The sequence below is a fragment of the Salvelinus fontinalis genome, chromosome 20 (assembly GCF_029448725.1).
Source record: "Salvelinus fontinalis isolate EN_2023a chromosome 20, ASM2944872v1, whole genome shotgun sequence".
In the NCBI taxonomy this organism is placed as follows: domain Eukaryota; kingdom Metazoa; phylum Chordata; class Actinopteri; order Salmoniformes; family Salmonidae; genus Salvelinus; species Salvelinus fontinalis.
In genome coordinates this window covers 20,119,154-20,139,320 of record NC_074684.1, presented here as the reverse complement: position 1 = coordinate 20,139,320, position 20,167 = coordinate 20,119,154, and the positions used below count along the sequence as shown (strand labels likewise).

The 20,167-nt window shown below is 42.3% G+C and overlaps 3 protein-coding genes across 3 annotated transcripts in view; 2 read left to right on the top strand and 1 right to left on the bottom strand.

Annotated features, from left to right (window-relative positions):
- The window catches only part of LOC129817485 (cation-independent mannose-6-phosphate receptor-like), a 35,478-nt gene extending 24,403 nt beyond the window's left edge, over nucleotides 1-11,075 (bottom strand). The window contains exons 1-11 of the mRNA XM_055872760.1: nucleotides 10,824-11,075; nucleotides 10,058-10,197; nucleotides 7,537-7,661; nucleotides 6,965-7,063; nucleotides 5,787-5,919; nucleotides 2,025-2,136; nucleotides 1,740-1,845; nucleotides 1,367-1,526; nucleotides 976-1,168; nucleotides 747-850; nucleotides 425-601 (exon numbers count right to left, since the gene is read on the bottom strand). Of these exons, the coding sequence (XP_055728735.1) occupies nucleotides 425-601; nucleotides 747-850; nucleotides 976-1,168; nucleotides 1,367-1,526; nucleotides 1,740-1,845; nucleotides 2,025-2,136; nucleotides 5,787-5,919; nucleotides 6,965-7,063; nucleotides 7,537-7,661; nucleotides 10,058-10,197; nucleotides 10,824-10,963 (1,489 nt within the window). The 5' untranslated portion in view covers nucleotides 10,964-11,075. The remainder of the gene's footprint in view (nucleotides 1-424; nucleotides 602-746; nucleotides 851-975; nucleotides 1,169-1,366; nucleotides 1,527-1,739; nucleotides 1,846-2,024; nucleotides 2,137-5,786; nucleotides 5,920-6,964; nucleotides 7,064-7,536; nucleotides 7,662-10,057; nucleotides 10,198-10,823) is intronic.
- A 2,192-nt stretch (nucleotides 11,076-13,267) lies between these two features.
- Nucleotides 13,268-15,632, top strand: LOC129817484 (uncharacterized protein C1orf198 homolog). The gene is made up of 4 exons (XM_055872759.1): nucleotides 13,268-13,647; nucleotides 14,105-14,155; nucleotides 14,271-14,939; nucleotides 15,109-15,632. The coding sequence occupies exons 1-4, from the start codon at nucleotides 13,342-13,344 to the stop codon at nucleotides 15,163-15,165; spliced, it is 1,083 nt and encodes a 360-aa protein (XP_055728734.1). The 5' UTR covers nucleotides 13,268-13,341; the 3' UTR covers nucleotides 15,166-15,632.
- A 707-nt stretch (nucleotides 15,633-16,339) lies between these two features.
- On the top strand, nucleotides 16,340-18,416 carry LOC129817925 (C-type lectin domain family 11 member A-like). The gene is made up of 4 exons (XM_055873522.1): nucleotides 16,340-16,536; nucleotides 16,845-16,941; nucleotides 17,039-17,230; nucleotides 17,362-18,416. The coding sequence occupies exons 1-4, from the start codon at nucleotides 16,426-16,428 to the stop codon at nucleotides 17,760-17,762; spliced, it is 801 nt and encodes a 266-aa protein (XP_055729497.1). The 5' UTR covers nucleotides 16,340-16,425; the 3' UTR covers nucleotides 17,763-18,416.
- The last annotated feature ends 1,751 nt before the right edge of the window (nucleotides 18,417-20,167 follow it).

Below are 20,167 nucleotides of genomic sequence, written 5' to 3'. Positions count from 1 at the left end.
TGAGACTGTTCTGAGGGCAAAAGTGGGGGGTGCAACTCAATATCAGGAAGGTGTTCATGAAGTTTGGTATACTCAGTGTACAGTATATATTTTTTGTGTGTGCATTTTACCCCCTTTTTCGCCCCAAGTTTGTGATATCCAATTGCGATCTAATTACAAAATTGTCTCATTGCTGCAACTCCCCAACAGGTTTGGGAGAGACGAAGGTCGAGTCATGCGTCCTCCGAAACATGACCCGCCAAACCTTAAATGTACATTTAAAAGGTATTAGGGCTCATACTCATCTTTCTGATCCCTTTCACTTAAAGTATAAAATTGGAAGTCAAGGGGCTGGTCATTTACATTGAAACATGCTGATCGGATGGAAGCTGAACGCAGTATTTAAGCTCTCTGCAAATGGAGATGATCCAGGACTCCATCTTACCAGGGTAACGTGTTAAGGTGGACAGGTCATAATGCTTATAGTGTATAGTCTTGTTGTCTGTGACCATGCAGAGTAGATCCTCCGTCTCCTTGACACAGGCGTAAGCCGTCTGCCAGTCAAAGTAGTAGGTGCAGTCTGTCTCACCAGCAAACACAGGCGAGCCGCGGCCACCGTTTCCTGAGAAACACACAAATAAGGAATAAGCTGGAATGTAATGGAAAATATTTTAATCTGACATTGGGGAGAGTCCTCCACATCAGAAAGCATTGTTCATTTAAAAGGTCCTTGCTTTCTCCTTGGACATGCTATGGGTTATGCTCACCTGCTGTTTTGTTGCACTCAAAGTTGATGATGGTCATGCGCTGAAAGCCCGAGCTACACCTGCTCCCATCTGGATAGATCAGAGTCAGATCTCCATCAGAGTACCTGGAACAGAGAACAATAAAAAGGGACAATTGTTACAAATAAGGGGAAAAGAAGGAGAGAGAAGCTGAGATGGAGAAATATGAAGACATCTGGCAAGAAAATATGTTTATTAATATTTTAAAAACCTTAGTGTTTGATTCATGTATCTCCCGGCAATCTTTTTGACATCTCCCGTTGCTTTGACTTGGCAGGTGGACACATAGTGCTGGTCGTCACCACACTCTCCTGCCTTGGTCTCCCCACACACATTCAGGTAGTAGAAATAGCTGTCCTTCCCATCGCTGCTCTTGGCCTCAGCCATATAGGGGTCGTCTGTAGCTACACACACAGAATGTGACACAGTGATATATTTCAACACGTCATTCACTGTTAGAGGAACTATCAAACTGTGAATAAAAATAGCCTGAGTCAGTGGGGAATTTGAACAGTCATATGAGTATTCATAGCATTACACAAAAAATATGCATTGCCCAATGTTTCTCAAAGCCTGGCATGCTCTGGGAATGGTGGACTCACGGCCGAGGGTGAGGTGGGTGAGGTCTATGTTGATGTCGTGCTGCTTGCTGGTCAGGGTGCAGTTGTGACTCTCCAGGTAGTCTCTGTGGCAGGCATACTCCGTCACCCACTCTACCTCATACCTGCAGTTGGACTTGGCTGTCATCTTGGGGTCACTGCCCTGTAATGGCAAGGTCACACATGACTAAAATGATATTAACTGCCTGGGGGAGATCGTGTTGTTTAACCCAAAGTGTTTAAATTTAGGTTGACATGTGAAGCATACTTCTATTTTATGAAATACACTATTCTATGTATTAATACTTTCTGTAGTATGATGAATAGTGTGATCAATAGGGGATCCACGGGACAGACACCCAGGCTTCTGTCTTACCTCCTGCCTGCGTGAGGGGCAGATAAAGGTGATGGTGACAGCAGGGTTATGGCCACTGCAGAAGTCCGGCGGGCTGACTGAGGTTCCCTCATATCGCAGTCTCAATCTGACACAGTAAGAAAGAGAGAAGTCAGCAGCTCAGTAAGGCAACGCAGCTCTGGATCTGGTCGATAGTAATTGCTTCATTTTGACCTCTTGGCTAAGACTGAGGCAGACTAGAGACAGAGGCTGCTAGCTAGCAATTAGCATTGCCTGTGTTTATGTATGGCTTTAGCGTGGCTGTACCGGTCCTTGGAGATCAGCTCTAGCTGGGTAGTTGGTAGGCCCATGCTGAAGGAGCCGTTGCTGGTGGTCAAGCAGGCAGCAGAGCCTGCGGGGCAGGGGCTCTCTGGTCGGTCTGTAGAGGTGGCAGAGGTGAGATGAATTAGCCTAGGGATTAAGAGTGTTGTGCCAGTAACCGAAAAGGTTTCTGGTTCGATTCCCTGAGTAGACTAGGTGAAAATGCTGTCGATGTGCCCTTGAGCAAACCTTATGCATATATAAATTAGTGTAGTGGTTGAAAAACGAGTTTTAATGACTCCAATATATATATATGCGCACACACACACAGTTGAATTCGGAAGTTTACAAACACTTAGGTTGGAGTCATTAAAACTCGTTTTTCAACCACTACACTAATTTCTTGTTAACAAACTACAGTTTTGGCAAGTCGTTTAGGACATCTACTTTGTGCATGACAAGTAATTTTTCCAACAATTGTTTACAGACAGATTATTTCACTGTATCACAATCCCAGTGGGTCAGAAGTTTACATACACAGAGTTGACTGTGCCTTTAAACAGCTTGAAAAAATTCTGAAAATGATGTCATGGCTTTAGAAGTTTCTGATAAATGTCAATTAGCCTGAGTCAATTGGAGGTGTACCTGTGGATGTATTTCAAGGCCTACCTTCAAACTCAGTGCCTCTTTGCTTGACATCATGGGACAATCAAAAGAAATCAGCCAAGACTTCAGAAAAAAATTGTAGACCTCCACAAGTCTGGTTCATCCTTAAGAGCAATTTCCAAACGCCTGTAGGTACCACGTTCATCTGTACAAAAAATAGTGCGCAAGTATAAATACCATGGGACCATGCAGCCGTCATACCGCTCAGGAAGGAGACGCGTTCTGTCTCCTAGAGATTAACGTACTTTGGTGCGAAAAGTGTAAATCAATCACAGAACAGCAGCAAAGGACCTTGTGAAGATGCTGGAGGAAACAGGTACCAAAATATCTACATTCACAGTAAAACGAGTCCTACATCGAGCCACTGCTCCAAAACCGCCATAAAAAAGCCAGGCTACGGTTTGCACCTGCACATGGGGACAAAGATTGTACTTTTTGGAGAAATGTCCTCTGGTTTGATGAAACAAAAATAGAACTGTTTGGCCATAATGACCATCGTTATGTTAGGAGGAAAAAGGGGGAGGGTTGCGAGCCGAAAAACACCATCCCAACCGTGAAGCACGTGGGTGGGCAGCATCATGTTGTGGGGATGCTTTGCTGCAGGAGGGACTGGTGCACTTCACAAAATAGATGGCATCATGAGGTAGGAAAATTACATGGATATATTGAAGCAACATCTCCAGACATCAGTCAGGAAGTTAAAGCTTGGTCGCAAATGGGTCTTCCAAATGGACAATGACCCCAAGCATACTTCCAAAATTATGGCAAAATGGCGTAAGGACAACAAAGTATTGGAGTGGCCATCACAAAGCCCTGACCTCAATCGTATAGAAAATTTGTAGGCAGAACTGAAAAAGCATGTGCGAGCAAGGAGGCCTACAAACCTGACTAAGTTACACCAGCTCTGTCAGGAGGAATGGGCCAAAATTCACCCAACTTATTGTGGGAAGCTTGTGGAAGGCTACCCGAAACGTTTGACCCAAGTTAAACAATTTAAAGGCAATGCTACCCAATACTAATTGAGTGTATGTAAACTTCTGACCCACTGGGAATGTGAAGAAATAAAAGCTGAAATAAATCATTCTCTCTACTATTATTCTGACATTTTCACATTCTTAAAATAAAAGTGGTGATCCTAACTGAACTAAGAAATTGAATTTTTACCAGGATTAAATGTCAGGAATTGTGAAACCCTGAGTTTAAATGTATTTGACTAAGGTGTATGTAAAATTCTGACTTCAACTGTGTATATACAGTGGGGCAAAAAAGTATTTAGTCAGCCACCAATTGTGCAAGTTCTCCCACTTAAAAAGATGAGGCCTGTAATTCTCATCATAGGTACACTTCAACTATGACAGACAAAACGAGAAAGAAAAATCCAGAAAATCACATTGTAGGATTTTTAATGAATTTATTTGCAAATTATGGTGGAAAATAAGTATTTGGTCAATAACAAATGTTTCTCAATACTTTGTTATATACCCTTTGTTGGCAATGACAGAGGTCAAACGATTTCTGTAAGTCTTCACAAGGTTCACACAGACTGTTGCTGGTATTTTGGCCCATTCCTCCATGCAGATCTCCTCTAGAGCAGTGATGTTTTGGGGCTGTTGCTGGGCAACACGGACTTTCAACTCCCTCCAAAGATTTTCTATGGGGTTGAGATCTGGAGACTGGCTAGGCCACTCCAGGACCTTGAAATGCTTCTTACGAAGCCACTCTGTTGCCCGGGCAGTGTGTTTGGGATCATTGTCATGCTGAAAGACCCAGCCACGTTTCATCTTCAATGCCCTTGCTGATGGAAGGAGGTTTTCACTCAAAATCTCACGATACATGGCCCCATTCATTCTGTCCTTTACACGGATCAGTCGTCCTGGTCCCTTTGCAGAAAAACAGCCCCAAAGCATGATGTTTCCACCCCCATGCTTCACAGTAGGTATGGTGTTATTTGGATGCAACTCAGCATTCTTTGTCCTCCAAACACGACGAGTTGAGTTTTTACCAAAAAGTTATATTTTGGTTTCATCTGACCATATGACATTCTCCCAATCTTCTTCTGGATCATCCAAATGCTCTCTAGCAAACTTCAGACGGGCCTGGACATGTATTGGCTTAAGCAGGGGGACATGTCTGGCACTGCAGGATTTGAGTCCCTGGAGGCGTAGTGTGTTACTGATGGTAGGCTTTGTTACTTTGGTCCCAGCTCTCTGCAGGTCATTCACTAGGTCCCCCCGTGTTGTTCTGGGATTTTTGCTGACCGTTCTTGTGATCATTTTGACCCCACGGGGTGAGATCTTACGTGGAGCCCCAGAACGAGGGAGATTATCAGTGGTTTTATATGTCTTCCATTTCCTAATAATTGCTCCCACAGTTGATTTCTTCAAACCAATCTGCTTACCTATTGCAGATTCAGTCTTCCCAGTCTGGTGCAGGTCTACAATTGTGTTTCTGGTGTCCTTTGACAGCTCTTTGGTCTTGGCCATAGTGGAGTTTGGAGTGTGACTGTTTGAGATTGTGGAGAGGTGTCTTTTATACTGATAACAAGTTCAAACAGGTGCCATTAATACAGGTAACGAGTGGAGGACAGAGGAGCCTCTTAAAGAAGAAGTTACAGGTCTGTGAGAGCCAGAAATCTTGCTTGTTTGTAGGTGACCAAATACTTATTTTCCACCATAATTTGCAAATAAATTCATTAAAAATCCTACAATGTGATTTTCTGGAGTTTTTCCCCTCATTTTGTCTGTCATAGTTGAAGTGTACCTATGATGAAAATTACAGGCCTCTCATCTTTTTAAGTGGGAGAACTTGCCCAATTGGTGGCTGACTAAATACTTTTTTTGCCCCACTGTATATATACACACACATTCTTTAAGAATGTGAAATGAAGTGTGTATATACACACACACACACACACATACATACATATCACATATACACACATACATAATATATACATATATGCTAAATGCCACTGATATAGATTCATGATTTAAATTGTTATACCCTACTTTCACAGAAGAGTAAACAGTATCACTGAACTGATGATACTGTACAGTATAATTTCTTAATCATAAAACAATTGAGCACAGTAAAGAAACTCACTTAGGCTTCTGCATATGTTAATATAAAAGTCAACTTCATCATCCGAGTCATCCACCAGGTAACCATCTGTGAGTTTGATGAGTGGGTTCAGGTCATGCTTTTTCCCATCTGTGTCAAAGACATAGCAAGGGACCTAGACACAAAGTGAAAGAGTAAAGAATTACAACATCCCAGGATTGATCGTCTTCTATTTTCAGTTTGTTCTGGACTGGTACCTACTGTAACTGAAATCCAATATACACTGAGTACACCAAACATTAGGAACACTTTCCTAATATTGAAGTGTACACCCCCTTTCTCCCTCAGAAAAGCCTAAAATCATCAGGGCATGGACTCTACAAGGTGTCGAAAGCTTTCATTTACATTTTAGTTATTTAGCAGACTCTCTTATCCAGAGCAACTTAGAGGAGCAATTAAAGTTAAGTGCCTTGCTCAAGGGCACATTGACCAATCGTTCAACTATTTGGCTTGGGGATTCGAACCAGCGACCATTAAATTACTGGTCCAATGCTAGGCTCTCTGCCGCCCTAGGGATACTGGCTCATGTTGACTAAAATGCTTCCCACTGTTGTGTCAAATTGGCTGGATGTCCTTTGGGTGGTGGACCATTCTTGATACACACAGGAAACCGTTGAGGGTGAAAAACCTAGAAGTGTTGCAGTTCATGACACAAACCGGTGCGCCTTGCACCTACTACCATATCCCGTTCTAAGGCACTTAAATATTTTGTCTATTCACACTTGAATGGCACACACACAATCCATGTCTCAATTGTCTGAAATCTTAAAGATCCTTCTTTAACCTGGGTTCTCCCTTTCATCTAAAATGATTTGAAGTGGATTTAACAAGTGACATCATAAGGGTTGTCATGGAAAGAGCATGTTTTGTTTTCTTTACTCAGTGTAATATTGGAATGACTTGACATTTAAATTAAACATTTACTTTATTCTATTAATTTTTTTTTCTTTAAACAAGAGACAGCAAAGGACTTTCTGAGAACTCATGATTTTCCACAGTGTGAATGTGCTCATCACATACTCACCTCCCCCCCACACAGTGGGACCACCGATGCCTTACACACTGCCACTGAGTCACACGCGTCTGCACGCACACACACCACAAAGGGGTGATATACACACATCCTGCCCTGACAGCTGCAGACCACAATTCAGACATACCTCTTTATTGGGCTTGTATTTATCCTTTTTGCAGGCTGCATATGTTCTCCATTCAAAATAATGAACACACTGGGCCACAGTGACAAACTCTGGTGTTCCCTGGGGGTAAGAGAACAAATATAGTTCAAGTTGACATACTGTATGACCTGACCGTTTACTCAATCTAATAACTGCTACAGTAGACGTGGCTGTGACGGCCTACAAGAAAGTCACTACTTGAGGAACTGGACTGGCAGCATGATTACTGTGTTTGTTCAGCAGCAAAGCTCCTGCAATCACATGATCACACTTATCAACAAGCAGGCCTGGTATTATTTTTATAAATGATAGTTATATGATAGTTAATATGTTTCTCAATAGAACTTCAAATGTTCAAATAAAGAAACCACTGCAGAGTGGTTGCAGTTTCATTACACCACCAGACTGACAAAGAACAACGCTTTGTGATGAAATTATTCTCCAACTAAAACCCACAAGTGTGGTTTGACAGGAAATTCATTAGCAGCTTCCAATACATATATTTCCCCATGACTACTCTTCATTTGTAATGACAGGTGTTACTGGTGATTTACCATAGTCTTCCCACACTGGAAACTGATGCTGCTCTGGACATTAGTCCCACTACTGCCTGGGCACTTCTCAGTGCTGTTGAAATCTATCACGCTGCTCCCAGTCACCTTCTTTAAGGACAGATCACCTGGAAATAGAAGTGGATGAGTGAGAAACATGCCTCTTAAACACGCAAATGCTGAGACAAGTAATAGAATTGTTTAAGAATTTGTTTCAGTACGCTATGCTGAACCATGTACTCCCTGCAAAACAAACTCAACAATTCATTAAAACCTTAAACTTTCCCAGTGGTTATTTTAGTGGATGATTAATACAGGTTTCAACTGAATCTGAAGCCTCCACCAATTCCCCCAGTTTCTACAGCGGTGGGGTCAAAGCATTACGGCACAGGGTCTGGAAGGGTTAGTAGTTGAGGCCATTTTTCTGCTGAGCTGTCTGGCCATGTACAGGCCAGACAGATAAACAGCATGGGAGCATGACCTACTGGACAACACTGCCTGTCTCTGTCTGCTCTGCCAACAGCCTGGCGCCTGGGCAGGCTCCATACTTACAGTTACAGCTAAACTCCAACCAGAGAGAGAGAACAGAGCAGAGAGAATATACTTTTTGACCAGTTATTACCTCAAAGACACTGTATTTTCCCCTCTAACCAGATTGGCTGGAGTTTCTGTTATTGTGTTTTGAAGGGGCAGAATCCAGCAAGGACTAACTGCGTTGCACAGCAGAAAACACCTTCTCAGAATGACGTAAAAAGGTTTAGGGTACAGCACCAACAGCAAAGCTTTATGTAATGATAAGTAGGGCATTTATATTTTACTATCGCTTGTCCAAATAGCACTGAATAAACAGACACTGCTATTAGCTTTCATTGATTTTACTGTATTTTGACCACAAAGACTGAATCCACTGCTGTGTTGTGACAGTGTTCACTACTTACAAGTCCTATTTTAATTCCCTTCATGCACCATGCTTTATCTTATATCATTAGATATCTTCAGTATGCATGCATGACTGTATGTCGCTTTGGATAAAAGCGTCTGCTAAATGCCGCATATCATATATATACATATATGACCTAAAGTAAAGCTATTCAGCAGAACCTGGAGCTGATATATTGCTACTCAGCTGACCCAGTAACATAAATTACTAAACAATAGAGGTGACCTGGAACATTCAAACGCATATTATGCAAGGTCAATTGCCTGCACGCAAGCAGCCTGGTTGAATTCAGAGGAAAGCTGTGTGAGCAAATCTATGCTTGCAAATTGTTTGTTCCATGCTTATCATAGCGTAAAGGCACAGTCATGTGAACAGGCAGCTCCTCTGGTTCACCTTTAACCTCCATTGATTATTCCAACACAAAAGACATAGGTTAGCCGCTAGTTATCAGCATTAGCTCCGTCACAAGAGCCCCTTCCTATCCTACTCTGACACTCAGAGCTTGTTGAGTTGAGCCCAGGGTGTAATACCAGCTGCAGGCATTTCTCTCATGTAGACTTTAATCATGACCTGAATTTGTTTCACCCTGAGCGCGACCAAACACAGATTAGGCAATGAGAGTGAAGGTCAAGGCCAAGTGTCCCGGGCCGGGACTTGTTGTGATGATCATGTTATGGAATAGTCTAGTCCAGTAGCCCTGTTCTCTGACATGGCCTCCTTACAATGCAGATTCATTTGAGCACATTCATTTGAGCTTAAAAAATTATGAGTAAGTCCAGGTAAACCACAAAACATGTATTGCCAAAACAGCTAGCCTATATTTGACAATGAAAACCACTTCTCTGAAATGATTAGCTATGTCAGCACTAAAGTGAAGCAAAGCCAAGTATTAAGTGTGATTCAATTAGTTTGATATCAGTGCTTCCTCTGTTTACAGCAAAAGCTGAGGCTCCCATTTTTTCAGTTGGGGGATTTTAATGACATACCTTACCAAATAGTACTGGAAAATGTGTCATCATTGAGGAACAGTTTGATAAGAAACTCCCAGTAAAAGTTTGCCTACCTTTTAAGTTTTGTTTGAACAGACCCTAATCATTGACCTTTCACCAAATCATAATGCAAACTTTGTATTTTATAACAAATGGTGTCTCTTCACGAAACTGCATTAAACCAACACCTCACTGAAACAAATCAACTGAATCAATGGACATTGACTTGACTGGCATCTGACTGGAATCCGTTCAGGCCCATCCTTACTTCGGGGTGCTCATGGTGTTATTGCTGACTCCCACTGTGTCTTGGCAGCAGCATCTACTACAGTGATCTATTCTACAGCAGCAAAACATTCTGCCTAATCAGCAGGCCAGATCATCAGATGCCAACCTCACTTAATGAACCCTTAGCACATCCTCCAAACAGCGGCAGGGCCCTGTACTGGAATTAGGGCCAATAGTTTTCCCTGAGCATAAGTTACCAGACTGGGAAAAACTCCAGAGCCTTGTAATAGTTTACAAGGGCCAGTGCCCAGTTGGTACTGACCAGGTCACATTGTCAGGGAAAACACTTATCGCTAACTATACTCACCCACTGACTGGTTATTTTGACTGGTGAGGTTGTTGGCACAGACAGCACTGCCGGCCCCACATCCGGTGTGAGGTGAGGAGTCACAGAGCTTCAGTGTGTATTTTACTTTGTTGTCTTGGTCTATAGCCTCCCATTTGTAACTGTAGGACAAGGAGACAGAAGAAGAAACATAATAATAGTTGAAATACATTTGCAATCATTCACACCACCTCAACGTTTACATAAAACAAACATTGTACTGTTTAGTTATCTATGTGTCCTCAAAAAACATAGTAAAAAAAACATTAATATGCAGTTCCAAATATGATCACAGCAATGTTTTCATGACTCAGAAATGAATCACCATATATGGCTATTATTTTAACCTTGTACATAACATTAGCCTACAATTTTCTTTCCAAACAAACAACTCGTGACGCTTCTGTCTATCCACCGACCTCTTCCAGATGCCAGTTCTATTTTAAGCCGTCTGTTCTCACAAGTATAGTCTCATAATAAATACCGTGGTCAGCCAACTGACTACACACCACCTTTCTATCCAAACAACTGCCTTGTAAAACCAGGTTCAGGCGCTACGCCAGATGAGGAGCATCTGACAATGGAGCCACAATACTGTTTCCATCCTCATATGTATATAATTTTTCTGTACCACTCTAAATGAACTGTATAAGCTGCGTTTGTTGCTAAATATCCTTCCAATTTCCAAAGAAATCTCTTTTTTTACTGCCATGAGAATGCGCGAGTGAGCGGTGCCTCCATACTATACCTGCAGAGGTCTTGGTACCAGAGGCTGACATCAGAACCCGCTGTGCCGGAGGGAAATGTAACCAGGACCGTTGTGATCGAACCAAGTAACATTACTATTTTCCAAGGCACAGCCTTGTTACAATTGCAAAGCGAGTGCATCTTTTGTATCCAGTATTATAAACTAGAGCACTATGTCCGACATGATACAGCAAAAGTCCGCTGGTAGTCTTAGCAGGAACTGGGTGAATCACATGACAAACTGAACACATGATAGAAGACGTCACGTGGCATGACCTTCCATGAGTCATCGTGAACAACGCGTTCACGTTATGACGGAGTTATTGGAGGAACGACTTGTCTACCTCAGAGGAACGACTTGGAGCGTTCAAGTGCCTCGGAGCACGAATGGAACGCAATAACCATTCATGCCAAATAATAATTCGTGGGTGCTTATATTTCTCCTATTGGAAATTGGAAATCGATTTTTTTGCAAAGCCCACTCAGATAGTGAGACAACCTCAGATAGTGTGGTCATGGCCAAGGTTTGCCATTATCAACTGCAACATTAATTAGGTTAAAGTGCCTTGCTCACTAGCGACCTTTCGTTTGATGGGCTACCTAGCGCGAGGACGCGCTCTTTGAAAGGAGGGAGTAGTATAACGACCCTGGGTTCATAAGCGCGGAAATCGACTCTGCCGCACGAGCATGCTTTTGCGGCACAGTCGATAACGCGCCGGACATTTACATTTACATTTACATTTAAGTCATTTAGCAGACGCTCTTATCCAGAGCGACTTACAAATTGGTGCATTCACCTTATGACATCCGGACCTCGGGCTAGAAGGTCGAGGGTTCGAGACCTGCTCCCTGCCTGTTTCATTACAATACAGTTTGCATACGTTCGATAAATCCAATTTATGCAACGCAATGCTGCAAGGCAAACGCAGCGTTGCATTGGAAATGAATGTACTTCTGGTGTACCAAAATGCAATTACACTGTCGGTATACAACATCCGGGAGTTGTCAGAAAATTGTAGTGGAAATCTTTGTTTTATTAAGACGTAAGCATTTTCCCTGTTCTTTCCACAACGGTGAGCCATTAAATCGAGTTAAGGAGAAAATTGACTCCTTTGCAGCCTCAATGGATGATAGGAGTGTATAGCCGGCTGCATACATTCCATTTGGACGGTATAATAAATAACTCAATATCGCCATCTGTAGAACTGGGTAATCTTATCATAGCACTGGCACACCATGGTTGACCAGTGGTGTGTATTAACCCTTGATGACTAAGAGGGGGAGCTGTATTGAAGCCAACATGCCCATCTTGGCACTCCTCCTCAATTGTAAAAAGCTTTTATTAATGTATACATTCGTTTTTGACACGTTTATTCTTTTACAGGCACTTAATGCATACTTTTAAATTATATTATGTTAGCTAAACACACATTTAAAATGAATAAATATACAAAAAACTTTTTCTTTAAAGTATATATTTTTGAGAGTACAAATGTTACTGTCCCCACTACAACAAAAATACTTAAATACATGGAATTTTGTACTTGAAACATTTAATTTAAATACTGTAGATTTCCATTAATTCCTATGGAGGACTGCTCATACTAGGGAGTGCCTACGTCACAGGTGTCAAACTCATTCCACGGGGGGCCGAGTGTCTGCGGGTTTTCGCTCCTCCCTTGTACTTGATTGATGAATTAACATCACTAATTAGTTAGGAACTCCCCACACCTGGTTATCTAGGGCTTTATTGAACGGAAAAACCAAAAACCTGCAGACACTAGGCCCTCCGTGGAATGAGTTTGACACCCCTGGCCTACGTGGTCGATCAGTGGCTTCCAAAGCCTCTCGGTTGCCAATACATAGCATCATCAATCCAGGGTTTATATAAATCATTGTGCTTGACAAACTCCCTGACGAAAATGTCTGACCTTTATCCCATCATAAGAAGGTTCATGAACATTATAGTAGCCTATTCTAATTATATGGCTGTAAATGAGTGGTCGCGTTCCCCTGCTCAGACGTTGTTGCATCAACCAGTGATTACGGCTAAGTCGTCGACTGTGTCATAGACTGACAGTTACCGCGTTCACATAATTTGGGAACTCGGAAATCTCAGACGTATGACTTCAGTATGTTCAAGACAACTGGGAACTCGGGAAAAAAAACTAGCTCCGACCGGGGAAAAAATATGTTTAACGGCCAGCCAACTGGGAATTCCAAGTTGGAAACTCGGAAATCTTTCTAGAGCTCCAACTTTCCGACCTGAAGGTGACTGACGTCATCATTTTACCTTATTCTTTTTCGGTGAGTTCCCCGTTATCTTGAAAGCACCAATGTTGCTATAACATTTGATGGTGTTAGTTGATTCTTAAAATAGCTACCTATTCAGGCGTTGTAATATTTGGTATGCGTCAGCAACGCCTAGGCAGAGGAACGCGCTCATCATCTTCCCATTTATACGTCATCAATGACCGCTCCCTGTCAACGCTCAGGAATGCTGTACAGCTGGTCGAAAAATGGCTGCTGCGACTATGGCAGGGGCCGATGCCCATAGGATGGAGCGGAAAAAGTTGGAGTATTTCTCCTCCATCAACTCCATGGCCAGGAAAATAATGCAAGAAAGGGAGAACATCAAGGAGAGACATGGACCCGATTGGGAGAAAATGACACCGAATGAACAAGACAGCGCCATCGACAATGGAATGATGGACCCACATATTCGTGCTCGATATGCTATGCATAAGGTTGACCGAGAAGAAGTCATTTGTTATCCTAAATTGCTCATTCAGACTGGACAGAAAATTGTCCATTTTGGTGTTGAGGTATGGACTTTTACCCGATTTGCATTGGTAGCCACATATCTATTTCATATAGAATGATCTACTTTTTCTCGCATGATTCCAGCTAGCTAAAATGGCTAACACACGAATTTGGTTAGCCACGATTGAGATTTGGGCTGGTAAACATCATACCAGTAACAAAACAATGCAATAGATCGAGATGGATCAGATGGCACTTTTCATCATGGTCTTCCCCATGGTATATACGGATGGGCATTTTGTATGATAACATGCTCTGTCTGATTTGGGAAATCTGTGAAACTAGCTATTTTTGTTTTGCTGTCAATTGATTCACTGGATTATCAAAACACTCAGCCAGCTAGTACAGTCCTATAGTCCAGTAACCTGACTGTGGCAGTGTTTCTGCATGTGAAGAGAGTAGTGATTTGTCACTAATCATCACACTTTGATGAAAACATCTGTTTTTGTTCAATTTCAGGACATAACTTGGCAAGATGAGCACTCTGCTCCATTTTCCTGGGAGACCAAGGTGTGTATGACTGTGCCCATGTTTTATTCTACCATTCACAAGATTACCTTAAATTGATGTAGCTACAGTACACATTTTATTTTCGGTCAACACACTATCTCCTCTCTCTTTACAGAGCCAGTTGGACATCAGCCTGACAACAGGTGAATCTGTGCAGGGCATCTCCGCTTCAACAGTTAACTACAAGCCAACTAATGTCACCCAGAGCAGCCAGCTGAGCAAGGTGTCCAATGGCGAGAGCCTCGGCCTGGGCAGGAAAGAGGAGTCCTCCTCATTCTGGAAGATCAGTGCTGAGAGATCCAGGCTGGAGGGTGAACAGGCAGACTTCCAATCCCTAACCCCCAGCCAAATCAAGTCCCTGGAGAAGGGGGAGAAGCCACTGCCCTCCTACCTTCGTCAGGAGCCCACCCCCAAGGAGGCAGAGGAGAGCCCACCCCCGGTACGGGTGACCTCGCAGAGATCCCCCAGGCCGCCTGCGCCTCCTCCCCCTGTGCCCATCGGTGTCCCCCCCCCAGCAGCCCTAAGTGTGACCCCTATGAGCGTGGCTCCTACCCCTGCTCTTATCAGTGTGTCGTCCACTGTGGCTGGCTGGGAGCACGCTCAGAGCACCCTCCCCTCAGTCAGCAACACAGTGGAGGACGTCTTCACTCCAGGGCTGGCCAATAAATCCCCGGGGCTGCCCACCAATTCCCCTGCCCGCTCAGGCAACACTGCCAGAGAGAGAGAGGAGAAGGCTGCTGCTCAGTCTGAGTCGCAACTGGCCACCAGTCCCACCTTCGCTCAGGTGAACAACCCATTGTGGTTTGATACTGATCAAAAATTGACAACAGCATTTACCTGTGTAGTAACAGTCTAATTACTCTGTATTACATGTTGTTACATAGTAAATTTATTTCAAGTTGTGTTCTGTACTGTTCTAATTGAATGTTCTTTTTTTTTTTTTCTCCTACCAGTTTAATACCAGCAGTAACGTCCTGAAGACCGGATTTGACTTTCTTGACAACTGGTAACAGCGGCTTCAAGTAACAACATTGAGTGACTGGATCAACTCAACATTAGAAGGACCATTGTGATGACCATTTTAATACATGTATTAAGGAAAGCCAACAATTGAACTGACCATGTCTATTTATCTTAAATGGCTTTTTATGGCATATCTCACTACGTGTGCTTTTGATTCCCCACTGCCAGAACCCGCACCCTCCAGCTGTTACCTTTACCTTTTTTACTCTGACTTCGTACTAGTGCTAAGCATTACTGTAGTGTACACTAATGAGAAGCACTCAAAGCGGTATGTTTAGAAAGCCATCATGTTAAGTGATTTATACCACTTGCAATATAGATCTACAACCATTTTACATTACAAGAGAGTACTATTTTACAGAATTTTGTATGTAAATTATATTTACTGTATGCTATATTGCACTCATACATTTTGAAAACCTGGATTCAAAGCAAATAAATTATAGAGAATGAAGTCGTTGTTCTGGGATTGTAATTTTTTTGATTCAGTGACTATATCAGTCCACAATGTGGCAGCAGAGATCTTGGTTTAAATGAGAACATCTCACAAAAATACAAATAGAGAATGAACCGTCTGAGCAGACCCTGATAAAATGGAAACGTAAAACCAGCAAAGCATCAGACATGTGTACTGTATGTCTGTATTGGTCAAGTTACTCCAAGTGTACTGTCAAAAACATGCTTATGGAGGATACTGCACATCCTATTTTTGCGTTGTACAGTTATCCTCAGCAATCTGTATGAAAATTTCAGTTTTGCCTCACACTCAGCCCTTTCAGTGTCTGGCAGTAGCCACACCCAGACATCCTAGCAGACCTAGCTAGCTCATGTCCAAGTCCTGGGGCCTGTGGAATGGAAAGTATGATTTTTGTGGCATTTTAACTGGCATTCCTCCTGTCTGCCATGACTTCAGCACATAGGGATACATTGACTCTCATTTTCCCTGCAAATTTACTCACCACAACCACTGCACAACCACTGCCTCTACTACTGTGATTTATTTACACTGGCAAATCCTCATGTTCGCCGTAATAAAAGTGGACTGTATTAATAGGAACGTGTGCCACCAAAGGTCCACCTCTAAAAGTGCACTGTTAACACAGAGTGTGGAAGTGGGAGGTGATAGGAAAAGCAGGTTTCCTGTTGTTGGGGAGGCCCGCCCAGGACAAGTCAGAACGACAGGAGAGTGTGAGATTGAGAGAGAGAGGTGGCACGACAGAGGGATACCAAAGTTACTACAGGGTAAAATGGGAATAGCAGCCATCCTAGTCATCGTCTTGTGTATGTGTTCACTCAGCTTGACTGATCTGGACAGCGGCATCAAAGATGAGGATCCGTTCGATGCAACACCAACTGAGGTGAGGACTTGTACTCGCTTGAAGATTTTGAGCTAAGACATCAAATCAGTTAAGGTGGTATAGTAGCACATTGTTAGCGCAGTAAGAATGGAATGAATTCTCCAGATGCACATAAACTCAAATAGAGTATTGTAACATTTTCATTATGTTGTCATTATTGCATGGAAACCCCTAGACTAGTTTTATGTCTTTTTAACTATAGTGTATTTTTAGTGGAGCTATTTAGTGTAACAGTCCCAATATAATGGAAATCAGTGGAGGAGCTGGAGTATTGGTTGCAAATGTTTTACCCTCACTGTTTCCTTCAGAATCCAGAGACTCAGGGGAAACAGGCGAGAGAAGACTTACCGGAGGAGCAAGAGCCCAGTCCTGTCTCAGACTTTGACAACACATACAACTATATTTGTATGTCTGCACAGACTCAACAAAAGTTATACACTACACACTGAACAAATTATTGCTGAATTGTCAAACATAACTTCTGATGTTTTCTCTTAAACAGTGTCCAGGCTGGCAGCAATGGATCAGGCCATCCACAGACTGAATGTGGGCCACTACACCCTGGACGTGAAGGTGACCCAACTGCTGGACAGAGTGTCCCGGCTGGACGGCACCCTCGGGGAGGTAGAGGAGACCATGCAACAGATATCGCTCCTCACGAAAGAGAACCGCAAGGAGATTGGCCGCTTGGAGGGTATGTCTGCATTCTGCATACCTACCTTGAACTTTTTACTCTCAATAGTTCAAATGTTTTAAAATGGAAGGATGAAAAACCATTATAAAATCATGAAAAACTAAAGGTGAAATGTTTCCTCCTCTTCCTAGGATGTCAGAAGGGCCGACGGGTGGGGTATAAGTGCTATCTGGTCTACCGCACATATGAGACGTATGCAGGGGCAGCCCAGAAGTGCCTGGAGCGGGGTGGAAGGATGGCCATGCCTCGGGACAGAAAGGAGCAGGAGGCCTTGGCAGACTACGTCAAGGCTTTCTTTCATCCAGGGAACTGGCCTGTGTGGCTGGGCATCAATGACCTGCGCTCTGAGGGACTCTACCTGTTTGAGGACAACACACACGTCACCTACTTCCAGTGGCGCAAGCACTTCCTCTCCAGCCAGCCGGACGGTGGCAAGCGGGAGAATTGTGTGGCCATGGCTTCAGATGATGGGGACTGGTGGGACAACTATTGTGACAGGAATATGTCTTACCTCTGTGAGTTTGATGCCTAATCCTTTTCTTCAAACTTTTGACAAGTATCTGACATTTCAGAAACACAAATCCAGCCAAGTTTGACGAAAATGTACCTAGTGGATAATCTATCATGAGTAGTTATCTATCTTGTTATATATTTCAAGTAAAATCTTTTGTTTTTTTGTTTGTTTAAAAAGCAATAGGGGATGTCATTGATCCACAATCTATATATCATACTGTTCAATACTCAATAACATTTTTGTTTACTAGCTGATGGTGCTTGTGTTGAATAATAATCCATAACACATTTAACATACTGTTAAAAAAGAAAACAGTATCAAACCCATACTGTACAGACAGACAGTGCTCATCTTAGTCCACACTGAAAAAATAAATATATACGTAACTTATTACTCACTCTAAGCTATGCAAATCTCTTTGGCTGAATATCGAATACTTTGGATCGAATATTTAATCTAAAACTGGATTATAAAAATATTTATTCAGTTTATCATGATTAAAAGCATACAATGTTATTACTGTACTTTTTCACAGTTAATGTAAACAGCATAGTTTCAGGACAAATATTGGGCAATAAAATATTTGAAAATGCTCTGTCACAGTATCATGATCAGATATGTTTTACTCATAAAGTCAGTGATTATCCTTAAAGAGGCAGTGCAGTCAAAAACGTGATTTCCAGTGTTTTTTTACATAGTGTACAAAACATTAAGAACACTGTCCTAATATTTGAGTTGCACTCAATTGTCTCAAGGCTTAAAAATCATTCTTTATGTAACGGTCGTCTTGTGGTGAATGAGCGGACCAAGGCGCAGCGGGTGATGAATACATGATGATTTATTTAAACAAAGACGAAACACGAAAAACACTTGAACTACAAAACAATAAACGACTTGACCAAACCTGAACTAGAGAACATATAACATGAACACACGAACAGGAAGGAACACATGAAAATAAATAAATGAAAGAACGAACGAAACGAAACGAAACAGTACCGTGTGGTGTGACATACAGAGACACAGCAACAATCACCCAACAAACAAACAGTGAGAACAGCCTACCTTAATATGGTTCTCAATCAGAGGAAACGTCAAACACCTGCCTCTAATTGAGAACCATATCAGGCAACACATTAACCCCAACATAGAAACACAACACATAGAATGCCCACCCCAACTCACGCCCTGACCAACTAAACACATACAAGACAACAGAAAACAGGTCAGGAACGTGACACTTTAACCTTTCTCCTCCCCTTCATCTACACTGATTGAAGTGGATTTAACAAGTGACATCAATAAGGGATCATAGCTTTCACATGAATTCACCTGGTCAGTATATCATGGAAAGAGCAAAATGCTTTGTACACTCAGTTTTTATTTCCACACTATTAGGTTGGAATAGTACTGTGGAATTGTGACATCACCAGGTGGTGATAAGTTAATTACGTGATAATGCCCGAGAAGCCGGTGTTTGGAGGATATATTGGCACGGTGTTGTCAGGCCTGAGACGAACCGTGCCAATATATCCTCCAAAACACAGGTTCGAGCGGCCGGTTGGTCGTTCGTTCTATTGGTTCGGTTGCCAGAGATGCGACCCAGTCGTTCAGTCTTTTGTTCTGTATCTATGGACGCAACTCAGTCGTTCGTTCTAAATGTTCCATTACCTTAAAAAAACTTTTAATATGTTATTTAACCTTTAACTATTGCAAGTCAGTTAAGAACAAATTCTTATTTACAATGACGGCCTACCCCGGCCAAACCCAGACAATTCTGGGCCAATTGTGCGCCGCCCTATTGAACTGGTGTCTGTCAGCCTGTCTGTCTCATCCCGACGCGTTCATTACTAATGTAATATCTGGAGATGTAATTTGAATATTGAAACAATGTTGTAAACGTCGGAGAGACAGACAGCAAGGTTTATACAAATCTCTGCTGTTGAAAACTGAATGTTAGTCTAAAAGAAATGTGAGATAATGTCTAGATGCTTTTTATAGTGGCGATCAAGTTTAAACAGTGCCTGGCCGGGCTGATTAGACAGTGAATTACACAGTCAGATGGGACAGAGTAAATAGGCATTTTAACATCATAGATTTAGCTGGTGGTAACTTGTGAAATAGACACCGGCTGGAATGCGGTTTTAACCAATCAGCATTCACGATTAGACCCACCTGTTTTATAATATACCAATAACAAAGAGTTTGCCCTCCTCTCTGCCAATAACAGCTAGTTTTCAGGTTACACAACTCCCATTAGACTCCTCCAATTAGGCCCCTCTCTCAGACCACTCCCAGACAGTCCTATCTAAATTCTTGCTTGAGAAATTGCATTTTGCTAAGAAGCTATTTTGTTTTCAAGTAAAATGGTCAAAAAATAATCACAGTAAGTTACTTAATTGTTACCCAGAAATTATTTGATA

What these genes read in the sequence shown, in the direction of transcription:
- LOC129817925 (XM_055873522.1), top strand. Translation starts at nt 16,426, where the DNA reads ATGGGAATAGCAGCCATCCTAGTCATCGTCTTGTGTATGTGTTCACTC. An exon ending in CAACACATACAACTATATTT is followed by an intron (nt 16,942 to 17,038) that starts GTATGTCTGCAC and finishes TCTCTTAAACAG; the next exon opens with TGTCCAGGCTGGCAGCAATG. An exon ending in GGAGATTGGCCGCTTGGAGG is followed by an intron (nt 17,231 to 17,361) that starts GTATGTCTGCAT and finishes TCCTCTTCCTAG; the next exon opens with GATGTCAGAAGGGCCGACGG.
- LOC129817484 (XM_055872759.1), top strand. Translation starts at nt 13,342, where the DNA reads ATGGCTGCTGCGACTATGGCAGGGGCCGATGCCCATAGGATGGAGCGG. An exon ending in CATTTTCCTGGGAGACCAAG is followed by an intron (nt 14,156 to 14,270) that starts GTGTGTATGACT and finishes CTCTCTTTACAG; the next exon opens with AGCCAGTTGGACATCAGCCT. An exon ending in CCAGTCCCACCTTCGCTCAG is followed by an intron (nt 14,940 to 15,108) that starts GTGAACAACCCA and finishes TTCTCCTACCAG; the next exon opens with TTTAATACCAGCAGTAACGT.